Source organism: Athene noctua, chromosome 4 (genome assembly GCF_965140245.1).
Source record: "Athene noctua chromosome 4, bAthNoc1.hap1.1, whole genome shotgun sequence".
NCBI lineage: Eukaryota > Metazoa > Chordata > Aves > Strigiformes > Strigidae > Athene > Athene noctua.
The window spans coordinates 49444071-49459354 of NC_134040.1; the positions used below are offsets into that span (position 1 = coordinate 49444071).

Here is a 15284-nt window from a genome sequence, read left to right on the forward strand (position 1 = left end):
TGCTGTTCATCAGAGTGGAAAGCATCCATCTGCATGTTTGGGGGAGACCCAGCTTCATGTTCAAATGAAGGGTGACTGGAAGCAAGGGCTCATGCTGGGAGGTCTGAATCCAGTTCAGGGGCTTCCTTTGGGGACCCGACCACCCTTGGAGCACAGGCAGCCTGCAAGCTGTTCCAACACCAAGCCTCTGGCTGTAGTGCGGTGAAGGAGACAAAGGCTTCACATGCTGGGTTTTGCCTGTGTGCTTCTTGCACAGGCTTGCGTCAATGAGAAGTGAAAGGGCACAGAGACTGTGCCTGACCCTGGACTGTCACACACTTGCTGGGAGGCAAAACAGGATTTCACTGCTCCCTCGTGCTTCCCTCAAACCCTGCTGTGAATCAGACCCTCGGGTTCAAAGGGAGCTAGAGGGAAGCAGCTGAGCCCAGAAGGCTGATATGACAGCTGTCACTGCAGTGTACAAAGATAAGCAACCAGCTCAGCTCTGCCAGTTCTTCCAGAGAAACGCCTCATGCTGCATCCTCTTTTTGTGTCCCTCTTAATACAAGAGGAGCTTTGCTTCCACTGGACTGTAGGACCAATTACCCCAGCTGCTTCCACCATTTCATTACACGTAACACAGTGTGGTGGACCCAAACAAGCATTTTGAACATATAACTATTCCAGGGTTTTAAAGCAGGGCAAGGCTGGGAACTCCAGAGAAACCTGACATTTCTCCCACCACACAGGATGGGTCAGCTGGCATTTGGACAGCGGCAGCTGCTTACCTTCTGAAAGTCACACTGAGGGTCTTTGCAGACAGTAGGTTCACAGGTAGCAATATTGCTATGGCAACGGCAGTCTTGGCAAGAATCTGGCTTCCAAATTGTGTTATCCTGCAAATAAACATAAGTTTTAAATTAAACCCATACAGCACAAGGCGTGTGCTATTTTATGCAAAAGCAAATGGCTCAAATAGCTCCATATGGACAGACTGGAAGAGTAAAGTCTGCAACAGACAAGCCCTCCCTCTCACATGCTTATCAGGCACAAATTTGCTACTATTAATTCAATAACTTCAAATACACAGTTAAAAAGCAAGGCCATGCATGGCAAATAATCAACTCCAATGGCTAGATAATCGATAGGACCACCTCAAGGTGATTATAGCATCTTTGGGAAGTTCAGACTGTCCAAACTGCAGCTACTGCTATGACCACAGCTTGCGCTGAAGCACCTGAGCTAGCTTTGAGGCTAACCTGCTCCTGGACAGACAACTGTGGCATCATACAGCATCCATGAGCTGCTGGAGAATGCAGGTAAATATTGACATGCTTGAATCCAAACGAGCCGTTGAATATAACATTCAAAATTTTTAGCCTGCAGGATCACGGACATAAAAAGTTCTCATGTCAAAACCGTGATGTAAACTGTGCTCATTATGTTAGGTTGTAAGATGGAAGGAAAGGTCTGAAGAACCTAAGATGCAATTAAACTGATTTAGTCAAAAATGCTGAATGCACACCAGGTACGAACAGGCTCTACCTGGTCACATTTATTCCAAAACATCATGAAGGGGACTCTGACCAAGCAAACAGCCCAAGAGATTTGGAAACAGCTGTCATCACCACTCGATCAGTGCACTCAACTGGAACACACACAGCTAATTCGCAAGGGTTTTCACCACCCCTGATTGACCCCTTTCTATTCCCTCCACACTAAGGTCACGATCCCACGCCACCACCACACTTTCTTAAGGCAGCTCAGGCCCTCATCCAGTTGCCTGGAACTTGCCAGACTTCTCCTTCCCTCCCACCTGTTTCTCCAAGGTCTGAGCAGCCACTTGGGACTCACTGCTTTCAGTAGGATGCTTGAAAAACAAAGCCTTCTTTCTCTTTACTCCTGAACATTGACTTCCAGCCATCTTGATATCAAGCACCAGCAGCACCCCAGAGAAGCAGCCAAGTCCACCTGTCACCCCTCCTTCCTATGAAAATGTCTTGCCTGCGCCTAGCTCCTCTGCAGTGTCCCTTCACTCATGCCAAGTATCCTTTCTCTGGTGGTTTAAATAAGCAACCAGTAACTACATACTGAGGTAATCTGAAGGATACAATTGCTACGTTCATATTTAATTATCTGTCTTTAAAGCCTTCAGTCAAATACACCAAAAGAAAATGAAAGAGGAAGATCACTTTTTCATCCGAACAGTTCTTTTCCATTAGACAACGGCTGTGTCTACAGTAGGCTAAATTTACGCCGTACAGGAAATTTTCCTGTGCAATACAGACAGTAGCTATCCAAGCCGTTAAGCCTCATTTTTAATTGATTTGAAAGAAGATCAGACTTTGCTACTCATTTACATGATGTAGCGATTTACTCCAAGAGGTCAATTTACTCACAGTGTAAAGTAGGATTTAGGCAAATTACGATACAAAAAGATGATTAACAGTTCACTAAGAACACATTTAGAGCTGACTAGTACAACTGTTAAGCATAATGATAAAACACTGAAACATGCCTTAAAGGCCCATTAGACTGCTTAATGAGAGCAAAAAAATCTTGAAAAATCTGGCCACTTGTTCAGGCAGAAGCTGCTGGGTGCTGCACTCTTCTGCAAACTTAATATGATGTACTACAGGCCAGGCTGTGCAAGCCATGGGGAGAGGCAATTCATAGGTGTCCAACAAGGTTTTGTCACACATGTGTGAGTGAAAGAGGGCACTGGCAAAGGCTCTCTCTTCTTTTACCCATCCTGAATCCAAGGCCGACCTTCAAGTAGAAAAGGCTGGTTGCCTCCCCTCTGAAACACTGCTCTTTGCCAAACAAAATGGTTTACTCTATGACACTGGACCAAAAGTGCAAACCTGCAAACAGTGCGGTAAGCGAAAATACTGCTAACAAATCCTTATGTCTCTTCACTGCTTTACAAAAGCACTTCATGCATATCAGACCATGCTCTTCTCTCATGGCAAAGTTCATGCACAGGTAACAAACACTCCAGCAGCATCAGAAATTTAGGGAGATTCTCTGTAAATATAATGATTGTGGCAACACTAACTTTAGTAACAGCAAGAAACAGGAGTAAGTGTACAGCCTCTGTACAACAAGACAAAGAGACAGTAATTTCTGCTCTGGTAATGCAGCTGGTTCTTCTCTCGCACACTCACAGCTGTGGCTGTAGAAGAGAAATCTTGACTTCATCTCTGTCACCAGATTTATGGTACAGTTACAGAATAAATTCAGGTTAAGTTACGTGTGTGTCAAGCTTCATCTAACACACATATTGGAGTTAACTCATTCTGATCTCTTTAACAAAGCTTTATCATACTCAGATCCACTCTAAGACTAAAACCATGATAATACCCAGAACTCCTAACATCTTTCCATTGGCAAAAAGTGACGTTTAATCCGTTTGACAAAACCATTTGATATATCTATTGATGTATTCCCTGCTTGTTTGTTTCCAGCTGGAAGGAGAATCCCAAAACAGTGTGTGGCAAAGGAAAAAACCTGTGTGAGAACAATTTTTAAAACTGGCAGGTGAGGCTGCTTAGAAGCCAACCACGGGGCAAGCACTGGGCACAGGCAGCCAAAAGGGAGAGAGCAGATATTGTGCCCCATCACTTGGTTCTTCTAAACCTTCACCCTGTGCCTCTCTTCTGTAATAAAAATAAAGAAATAAATAAATAGATATTTCCATGATGGAATAATGGCCAAAGGACTTGCATGGCAAGAGGTCAGCACAAAGCCTCCCTCATTACCATTTTGAGATTTAAATGCTCAAGTTTCTGAAAAGAAAACCCTCTCTTTGGTCTACTCCCTACCCTATTTTCTATTATAGTCTAAGCAGCCTGGCTCCTACCTGTGGGCTGAAATCAGCTCCTTCTAAATCCACATGGTAAACACTTGGAAGCATGTACCTGTGTCAGTGATTTCCATTTGCCAGGTGTCAGATAAAAACCGACACATCTCTGCAGAGCTTTTAAGAATTCAGAATCTAGTTAACAGTCAGGAAACTACTACCTGATTTTTTGTATATGAGTCTTCCATGCAGTTCACAGGCCTCAGTGATCAGCTCTTATGATTGTTCCAACATTTAGCTTAAGATTCCTAGCTATGGAGCAATAGACCTAAACCCAAATTTGAAAAGTCTGACGACAATTATGTTTATTGATTTTTCTACAGAAAGGTGGGGGTTTTATTCTCTGCAATGCTACCAAACATCTGAATGTTACAGTCACAGTAAATTGAGCCAAATGCAATGCTCTGGCTACAAGCCATTTAAAGTGCAAGGCCACTTAATTCCTTTGAGATGGCAGAGAAAAGCAGCATGTGTACTTCATTCACATGGTAGAAATATGTAAAAGAACAGGAAGGTTATTGCAACAACTATTTTTGGTGGTAACCCTGGGTGATATTTTAGGATCACTTTTCAAACTAATATTTATGTGTTCCCTATTTACATGGAAGTGTGCAGCTGACAGCTGCTAATACAGAAAAGCACAAAAAGATTTACTGGTGCATATTTAGAACTCTTACAACCTGGAGAACACAGACTGCCTGTATTTTATTCTCCTTGTTTCTTTCATTCAAATGTAACTATCCCTAAGGCAACCAAACATGTGCCATCAGTTTAAGAATGTTCTTCCCAGTCTTGCCTCTAGCTAACTTCGAGATCTTGGTCCACTCAAGTTAGGGTAACAAATTCAGAAGTGACACAGAAGCCCCAGTATGATAAGAAAAGCTCCTAAGTCACTCTCCTGACAGGAACTGAGATACTAATCACCCAGCTGCAGTATGAGGATCCTACCTACCTGTTCTGCACGCTGTAAGGCTTTGTTACTATTCATCCAACACCTACAAAGACACTTTAAAGTTCCCAGGTATTACTGTTTTAAACATAAAGCAAGACTTCAGTAGATGCTTAAAGAACTGCTGTAAATCTGCCTCACATCTCTAGGGCACTGTACCTCAGTGGACAAATTATCTGTTACAGTTTAAGCGCTGAATTCTTATCCTGTTAAGAGTGCACTTTCATCAATGATAATTTAAGGGGCTTTTTCCTTACAAGTACTAATATAATTAACAGTATAAATAATGAAATACTGTGCACAGAGCACTTTGAAGATGGAAAGCACTCCTTAAGCGCCAAGTAGTGCCATTATAATTTATTAATTCTTTGGATTTCCCTACATCAAAAGAAGAAATGATACTTAATTCAACTGAATTTTAAAACACCACGTTGCAAGAAGAGATATCTACATTACTTGGTTGGTTTGTGAAATAGAGGCCAAAAAAAGCGAGATATGCTAACAAACCTTTAGAGCTTGCAGGCACCCAGACACAAGATGAAATAAAATAAAACCCAAGACTCAGGAGCACAGTGCAAGCATGTACTGGATTTGGAGAATACTGATGAGGATTTATGAAAAGGCAGGAGAGAGAGCAAAAGAGCTGCACATTAAGGCCAAGAAGAGAAGGCGGCAAGAAAGCAACCAGCAATAAAAAGCAAAGGAGAGTTGAAGCAACAAATAAGCTAAAGAGACTAAGAACAGACACAGTGTGGAAGTGGGAGCCCAGAGCAGCTGTGGGCTCTCACGGTTTGCTGTTGCCACACTGTCATATTAACTGGAGCACAGAAAGGCCTGCATCTCTTTGACCACGGCTTTTTCAACTGGCTATCATAACTTCATGTGGCTGCACCTGTTCCTCCTCTACCTCAGCAAAAAAAACACCCAACAAATCAAAAATAATGGGAGTCTGCTATTAATACATAAAAAGGCTCAGTAATTTGATCAGATGCTGCTTAATGTGGGATATCATCACACTAGATAACAATCCATGCTCTATTCTGGTGCAGTGACTGTGGAAATAAGCATACAACAGCTGGCTTGTGTCCTCCCCCCGATCCCCTTTCCATTTCTTATGGCTTCATGAAAATATTTAGTCAATCCATAAAATGTTACTGGATGCTGAATTGTCCTCCGTAGCATTCCACACTTGTAAAGCCGGTCATCTGGTTGGTGGTACTGCTGCAATTACTAAGCAGGGCAAAACCAGCAGTCTAAAGCTGAAGCCTTAATGTTAGCCAGGAATCATCAAGCTTGAAATTTTTCCCGTCATGCTGAAAACAAGATGGTTGTTATTGCTTATCATGTACCCTACTAATTACCTTTCCTGCTTTTATGAGAAACTGGTAAAACTCATGCAATTAACTTTCAGAAGGGCTGCTCTGTCCCCAGGCTGCCAGATGCATGCGAGGGTGGCACTCTTGCTTCGGGGAGGGGGGAGAGGGGCTGCCAATGCACCAACAGAGCACACAGCTCAAGCGCTCCACAACTTGAGCATTGGGTTGGATTTACTTCACAAGTCATCCTCTGCTGGAGACAACGGAGGAAGGGCAGGTATCGGATGTCTCAGAGGAGGAATACCAGGCTGCTTTGTTGAAATCTTAGGCAGAGCCCAGAGCAATTACACTTTTGGTAACAATTACCAGCATCACACACCAGCTGCCAAGTGAGGAGACTTGGCAGCTCAATAACACCGCTTTCATTTATCATTTCCACTCCAATTAGTTGACAATACCAGGCAATTGGCAGAATAAACCCAAATGTAAGGGAAGCTGAGAAAGTGCTACACGGTCCGTGGGGATATCCATCAATGGAGATGAAAGTAATTCAGAGACACATAAAGGATTCCTACTGTCCATTCGGGTTTAGACTTTTATGTTTTATCTTTTGCAATAGGGAGCTGTTGCCACTGCTGAGTATGTTTTCAAATCTGATATGTGCTCGCATATAATAAACCCCCCTTGAAAATGGGCTTTTAATGGTTTTATTTCGGCATGCCCACAAGCAGAACAACATAGGAATGGCTCGGTCTCTGAAACCAAACAGAAATTCAGCTCATCTCAGTTTTAGCCCTACACTCCTAGGCATAACCAAGCATACAGTTTGATTAACAACACATTAACATGATCACACGGGTTCAGGAACCAGGAACTATTTTTCCATATCTTCCAACTAGGGAATTAAGCAGTTAGACAAATTAAAACAAGGTACTGTTTTCCTGGTTCATTAGTCTGATGCTTTTTTACATTTTCTAACTGTTAAGTCTTTTACCAGTTGTACCAGCCCTGTAAAAATAAAGAGTCTACAAATAAAATTTCCCCATAGTCCTAAGATATCTCAGGGACAGAAAGTCTAGGATATTCTAAGATACTGTCAAATCACTTCGCTGCTGTTGTAAACTTTATCCTATCTTTCATACAAACACAAAAGCAGTCACTAGGAAAGGGCTCAAATTAATCGAATGCTCAGGGCAAACAGGGTAGATAAGTTAAACCGATTTTTAAAAATCATTATGTCTAATCACAGTTCAAATCAGTAGACAGAAATCTTTATTTAGACCAACAGGTCAATTGTTTTTCTGCGGTGGTGCTCCTCTAGAAAGGTTAATGCCTTTTGGTTAGTCACTGTTAAAGGAGATTCATCTGTAGTCAAATATATCCTTTATACTAAACACTGCACTTTGTTTTTCCCTGACTGGAAGAAACACTGCTACCTATAACTACTTGAGGGACTGCAGTTTACCACATTTCTATTCCGATCCTTATGCAATCTGCCCCCTCTCTAATCAATTCATATCAGGACTTCTATAATGAAAAATTAACAGCAGTACTGTCTCTAAAGTAATCTTTATCAGTTAAATAACTTCCTCTGTGATGGGTAAGGAAAATAATGTTAGGAGAGCATACTGTATTTAAAAGCAATAATTAAAGGCAACATAGTTGCATGACACTGAGTTTTTAGACCTAGTACATCTCAGCTCAGTTTTTAGCATTGAAAGAAAGGAGGGTTTCCCATGCCTTTTAACCCTTAGCTTTTAGCTTTAAAGGAAAAAGGATAAACTGCTCGAATACACTGAAATTAATAATTACTAATTACTTGCTTAGTCCCTGCATGGAGGGCTACCGTTGCCAGAAACAGATTTAGTACTGCACTTGTTCCGTGTATTTATTGAAAAAAATCCAGAAGCTCAACAGATTGACTTTTAAAAAATGGTTGTAAATACAACCTGCTTATTTTATCTCATTAATGTAACTTATTTTTTAAAATTACATATGCTTAAGCCTTCCTATTAGTTGTCAAAATTTCAAATGCACTTTTTCCAAAGAAATTGGATTCAAATAGAGCTGTTCCAATACTGTATCTTTTAATTTATGAGTTTTCTGCTCCAGTTCTGTTTTAAATTCCTTTTACATTTATCTATTCAGATATGTGACACAAGCTTGAAAATGTCAGACAGTATGTTAAGAATGTATTTAATACTAGCACCAATAAATAATGGATACCTGAAGATCACACTAACACTTGCTCTCACTCTCATACACACAATCCCCACTTCCGCACTCATGCCTAAAACCTAAGCAACAACTAAGGACTTAACTTTTTCAGCTATCATATTTTGTACTTCATCTCTTCTGCAGAAGTAGTATTTTAAATTATGTTTATGTTGTAAAAACCAGGAACTTTAAATCCAGTTATAAATTCAGAACTGGAAGAAGTGGAGGAGAAGGGAGGAGGGAGGATAAAAAGTTCTGAGTTTCTCAGCACTGCACTGTTTTATTTTTTTATTATCTGGGAACACACACAACCTGAAAACATTACGCCAACCAGAGAGAGCCTAAAGACTATATATCCTTCCATATAATCAAGCCCTCTTTCCCTCTTGAATAAAAATATAACGTGTACTCAACATCCCTCTGCAAACCAACAGAGAATTTTGGAAGAAACACACCAAAAAAAAGTGATAAACCCCCACAATTTTAACAACAGCCACCAAACTAGAAGATTTGCTTTCTCCTGAGGCCTGGAGGGTACAAAGTTGGTTCCATTTTTAAGATTTTACCCACAGTCAACACAAGCAGGAACTTGGATTCCTTTTCTTTTCTTTTGAACTGAGACCAGAAATTATTTCCTATTTTCAGAGCATTAATAATAAGGCACCTCTTATCTAATCAAACACAAGAGAGGTCCCAGCAAATAGTGGCATCTGGCAATACACACCTGTTTCACATTTTGATACCATGAAGCCTCAGGTATGAAAACCCATACCCCAAATCATACAGTATCACTGGAGGAAAGCAGCTCTGACCACCTAACCATGGACAACACACCCTGCTCTTACAACAGCATTACAGGGGGTAATAAATGAAAGGTGTCATTTTTGCACAGCTCCATTTTTTTTCTCAACCTGTTGAGAATGCTAAGGAATGTTTCAATCACCAACAATGTGGCAGGGGCAGAAAAACCTCACCCCAAGCAGCCTGCAGCTTCTTTGCAAAATTTCTTCACACATTGAGTCCATCTATAAAAGGACAAGGTGAACAACTAATAGTAAAAGCAATTACTAGAAGGGAAGAGGTTGAAATTTTAACACCAGTACAATCAGTGAGAGCAAATATCCATCTTGCCCAGGAACTTGCTTTTTGACAACAGCCAAAATCAGACAGCTGACAATACAAATACAGAAAATGGTATTTCTTCCAAAAATACCCTCCATGCAGTTTACAGTTCAGTGACTTCCCAAATCCCAAGTCATGATTCTGCATTTAATAACTCTCATGGTTTTCTTCTCTGTGAATTTCTACAGTCTCCCCTTGAACTTATGTAAACTTTAAGCATCGGCATCTTACAGCAAGGTTTTAGTGCTTAATCACGGAGTGAAAAAAAGCATCTCCCTTGTGGAAAACTAAAGTCTGCACTGTGCTGTTATGAAAAAGGGATGAAAACGGGGGTCAGGCAAATAAATGGTATGATAACACATTGGATCCTTGCATCGAATAGGGATTCTCCTCGGTCAGCAGCTTAGGGCAAGAGAGAAGGAAAAAATGAGAAGAAAGAGAAAAAACTTGAACACCTACACTCAATTCCTGTTTCTGCAGATGGCTATTGAATTCTCAGGCAAGATGCTTCTCTTCTCCATACTTACATTGCCCTTCCCATCCTGTGTCTGTCCAGACTGCAAATTTCCTGGCATTGTGACCAGCTTTTCTTATACCTTTCTCCATCATTTGGCATTGTGTGCTCTGATCTTAAGACTTAAAAAGAAGCCAAAGTTGTGGTGGCTCAACTGAGCCAGCGAAGAAATGGCAGTGCTGTTGATCCATGCCTGACCGTGCTGATGCCACTGGGCCATGAACAAACCCTTCATGCATGTGCCTTTGTTGCAAGAAGCTTGAAAAGGGCACACAGAGGAGATGATCATTAAACAATGACTTTTTTTCTTCCATTTTTATATGCTGCAAATCCTTTACATGCCAAATTATGTATTACGTTTGATGAACAGCACACACAAGCAATTCTCCTTAGCATCCAGAAAAACATTTGGGGTCCTCTTGCTGCTTTTTTTCCCCCTTTACTTAGTTCCTAACCTGCCAACTGGCAAATTTCAAACATCCTTCCCAAAAATGACTTCTGAACGGATATCAAACCCAGAGTTTTTGATTGAACAGCTGTTGAAAAGAAGGGAGGTAAGGGATTAATTTAATCTAAACTTGATTGCAGCTTTAATTACATCATTCATTACAATATAGTAGCGATCTCTGGAGCAGCAGGAGTCACAGTTTCCACTGGGCGATGCTCTGGTGTATGTGCAAAGCGTGCAGCTATACCTAAGGCAAAGTGCAGCTTCACCTGCCCAAGAGCACCAAGGAGGTTATGTTCTACCCCTTTAAAATGATGCTGCTTGTTTGAGAATTGAACCTGTGAAAGCTGCCAGGACTTCAGCAGTCAACATCAAACACTGAAGGCTGCAGTATTGCAGCCAACCACTGTCAACTAGCATGCACAAAACCACAGCCTGAAAAAATAAATCACATATTTGAAACTGGCCATTAAACCAGCACAATCCAGTGTATATATTACAAGAGATTCCCTGCAGAGCACAGCCTGACTATATCCTCTAGGAAACACTGCTGGCCTTTTGAGCTTTTTAAAATATTTTTGAAAGGAAGAGGGAATATCCTCTTCAGTCCCAACCCAGACATGTCAAATGATGAAACAATATTGCCAGCAGGATGCATGATTTCAAATTCATCCTGTCGTGCTGCTGAAATGCAGGCTACGTTGGGCCAAATGCTTCAATGTTAACTGTATCTAGCCTGAACAAGACAGGCTAAGCCTTTTATCCCATTTCTAACAAAAAAACATCAGGCCATGAAAACGATTGCAGCTCAACCAGCTGATTCAGCAGAGAAAGACAATATACTTCAGTAAAAGTCATTTGCAACAGGCCCTCAGAAGTACTGTATCAGGTGAAACATAACTCCATTTCTACTTCTTGAAGGCACCAATACACTCTAGAGCAATTCTGCAAGCCACTTTAGGAAATATATAGGTATCTCCAATTCCAAGCTGGATATTTAGGAGGTATCCTTTCAAAGTGCAAAGCAAGGAATTACGTGCCTCGAATCCTACTATTGTAACTGTGGATCCAAGCACAGTAATCTCTCACACAGCTCCCAGAAAATACAACCCTTTATGTCCTTATCTTCAATCTCAGCTCCCTGTGCAGCAGATTAATAAACTGGTTCTCTCTTTCCTTCAAAGAGGGAAGGGGACCCCTGCAAAAGTCCTGCAGAGTCATTAATCTTTGCGAACAAAGACTTCATTACTGAGCAAAAGTTATTAGGAAAGACCTGTAGAAAAAGGGATTTTGCAGGCTGTCTTCATGTCCTCTAGTATTGTTTCAAGAGCCTCTAGTTGACTGGTAGCTGTCAAGATTTAACAAGGTGGTAATGTTATGACCAAACAAATTGAAATTAATGGCAGCAAAAGGTATGTTAACAGCTTAGTATTTTACTCAAATACAAAGGCTTCATGTTGCCTTCTGTTACAAATTATTAAATTAATTGACTTTGGCACATTGAAACTACAGGCTTGAAAATAAAATTAGGCTTAAAATATCCTGAAAAGGGCAAAGATTATATATGCATTTGTGTGCAAAGATGATATATGTATTTTTTAAAGGAAAGAGGTCTCTGTGAGATTTTCTGATAGACAAGATGTAATAAAAGACACTGGTTTTTAAATGCTTCATGCCATCAATCTTTTGCCTTATTTCCTCTCTATTTTATAACAAACTTTCTGTAGTCAGGTAACACAAAGAGGCTTTTCTTCTTGTCTGCTCCATAAAGGGAAGGACTATCCTGAGGAACTCCCCTTTGTTGAACCAAAATATGGTAACTGGATGCACAATAGCAACAGATAGTGTGTGTAAAGAATACACACATTTATGTATGTATTTAATAGATTGAATACAACTACCCAGATCCTAAAGGATGGGTGGAAAAAGTTTGTTTGCAAAAGTGATTGGCACAGACACTTGAACACAATCAGCATCTTTGTCAAGAAAGTGAGAATTTCAGTCAATTGGTTCAACAATATTTGTATTGAAGGGTAGTATCAGTAGGAGGCTGCAGGAGCAGGTGTAGCAGCAGAGCAGATCTCAAGGCCCTGGCAAATGGAGAAAAACAGTTTTCCCAAATTATCATTTTAAGCATCCTACAATTAAAGAAGTTCCTGTATTATGTGATGAGAAGGAAAGTGAACAGGTGTTGGAAGGAAATATTGGGGTGGATATGGGTACTACCTAGTGACAGGTTGGTATCACATCTGAAAAAGAGCAACCCTTTCAACAGTACATTTTTTTCTTACTACAGTTTGGTTTAGGGATTACATCTGTCCAGCCATTATCTGCATTAACAGCACATTTGACTGTCTGGACAGTGTGCAGAAAAACATTACACACAACCATTTCACCTTGAAATATGCCAGAACTGGCCTTCTTTCCTACCTGACTTTAAAAAAAAAAAAAAACCCAAACCCAAGAATCAACCACCATCCAGGCAGTGATAAATCTTTCAAAAAACAAAACCTCCCACTGTAATTTCAGATTGTAACTCCCAGTAAAATTACTGCTGGACAAGAAGGGAAAACACAAAGAAAGACTTCCCTGTCCTCATCCCTCCATCTGTGTACACCACAATGAAAGCAATAACCTCCTCTAGCACATTCAATACCTAACGCAAAAATTACACATGCCTATAATTGTAGTTCAAACTGTTTCTAAGACACTCACTGGGATGTTGGTTAATTATCAGGACAGATCAAGAGTGACAGCATGGGAGGAAGGAGAGAAGAAGCAGCTGAGTTAAGCTACATGGTCCTTATTATTCACTGGGTCACACATGCTCTGTAAAAGTGTACCCCATGCAAAACAAGCTGAGGAGAATTACAGCTAATTATGCCTTGCTCTATGGAAGAATAAATTCCATGGTTATAAGGTTTTGTTGTCTTCATTGCCTCCACACGCATCTCCGTTAACAGGAGTTTTTGCTACTGAACTATAATAAGACAAGACCAGGCCCTGCTCAGGGAACTGTTCTATGCATTTTTTAATTCTCTCTAGATTCTTTGCCTCCTCTTCATTGATTATTCAGTTTTTATGAACTTTTCTTTCTTTACTGCACAGCCTTGCACACACAACTAGCTGGCACTAGAGAGAATGGTGAACACCACCTGGTACACTGCCTTGCTCAGTGACAGCCTGACTAACCAGGATGATGTCCCTTGCCCTGAGAAAGGCCACTGCCAAGCATCCACAATGAGATCTTTCATCCAAGTTAATACCAACCAAAAGCAAAATACCTAATTCTGATGGAGGGCATATTCAGCAGCAGAGTACACAATAGCATCACTATAACAGTACATGACAGTCTCAGAAGTCAGTGAGAAATGGAGCTGAATATGGGACATGGTAAGGGCAAAAAAAGGGGGATGAGGCATGACAAATACATCCTTGAAGAGCCAAGAAACAGAACTAATACTATTGGTAATTTCTACCTGGCTCCCAGTCTACTGACAGGACAAGAATAGGCTTAATTCTCCCTCTCTCTCAGGCTGTGAGAGATAGCCATAAAGTGTAGCCAAACCCAATCACTTCCACCCTTGTGGGCAATTGTTCCTGTAAGCAACCAGTCACCAATAGTCACAGGGATTCTTAGAAAGAAGCATGAAAACTTTGCTGTGATGCAGGGAAATATGTCCACTTTGCTGCACTTTCACTTGAAATGATGATTTCTCAACAGGACAAGAACCAGTTTCCGTATCTCAGCTAGACACTCAGCACCGCTGCACTCCAGTCCAACCGGCTATGATGGCAAGCCCAGTATTGTTCTTTATTAAGGTTATGAACCCATCCACATCCAATGCCAAGTATCTTTTTTTTTTTCATTACAAACCTGTAAGCTATGCAATGCCAAATTTTTTTTGAGAGGCAGGGATAAAAACCAGTTGCATAAGACATTTAAACTGCCTCTCATGAGACAGATAAGAGAAAAAAAAAAAAAAAACACAAACAGGACACAGTTGGTCTCAGTAGGAGAAGCACCACTGTGTTAATTAGCATGATTGGCCATCACTCAGAAATAAATCAAATTATCCATTGATAAGTGGCAGCATTCGACAGCAAATAAATTGCAGATGTCTTTGGGCTCATGCTAGAACAGTTCATTTTGCTTTCATTATTCAGAAGCACTGCATAAAAGGTCATGACCAAAAAAAAAAAAAAAAAATTAATTAAAGCCCTATAATGCTGTTTAAAGTATATTTACTTTGTTGATGCATAAGAATGCGTAACACCATGATTCTTTGAACTGCTCTTCCCGTATAATGCCAGAGAGATGTCAGGAGTTGCTCTGAAAATAAATACAATCCATACTTTGCATAAACAATTTTACAAAATTTGACTGTCCAGAAGAGAAGCAAGCTAAGGGACAAAAATTACCATAACCTCTACAGTTCATGCACATGAATTTTTCTCTCTCACCTCCTTCTCAGTACTTAACATCTTGCTCAGAATAAATCTGTGGTAAAAGCTTGGGAACAATTTATATGGCAAGACTGTAACAGTGACTGGAGCAGTAAGGGTAAGAAAGAGCATGTCCATAAGCACTTACTTAGACTCTTGAAAACAGACTGGGTGGTCCTTAAATCTCTCTGATGCTCACCGTTTAAAAAAGGGACAGTTTTATATCAAAGCACTTTATTCCTTCACTGTAGTACTGTCTTAATCTACAGAAGCTGCTCTATGAAATATTTAGCAGAGGCAAAGCATATGCATCCCTTAAATTCAGGCTGAAGAAGAAAATGCATCTTTCCTCCAACCTCAAGCATGCAAGAATAGGCTGAATATTATTGACAATAGCACCTGAGAATTTGCTTTTGTTAACCGTTTTAATT

The 15284-nt window shown here is 40.5% G+C and overlaps 1 protein-coding gene across 5 annotated transcripts in view; it reads right to left on the reverse strand.

The window, feature by feature from the left end:
* Positions 1 to 15284, reverse strand: part of FRAS1 (Fraser extracellular matrix complex subunit 1) — a 177290-nt gene that overhangs the window by 111803 nt on the left and 50203 nt on the right. For all 5 annotated transcript variants that reach the window (XR_012633576.1, XM_074905273.1, XM_074905270.1 and 2 more), the window contains exon 3: positions 768 to 875. Coding sequence is in view for 4 of the 5 variants with exons in the window: in XM_074905273.1 (XP_074761374.1) it covers positions 768 to 875 (108 nt within the window). In the remaining variant the exon portion in view is untranslated. The remainder of the gene's footprint in view (positions 1 to 767; positions 876 to 15284) is intronic.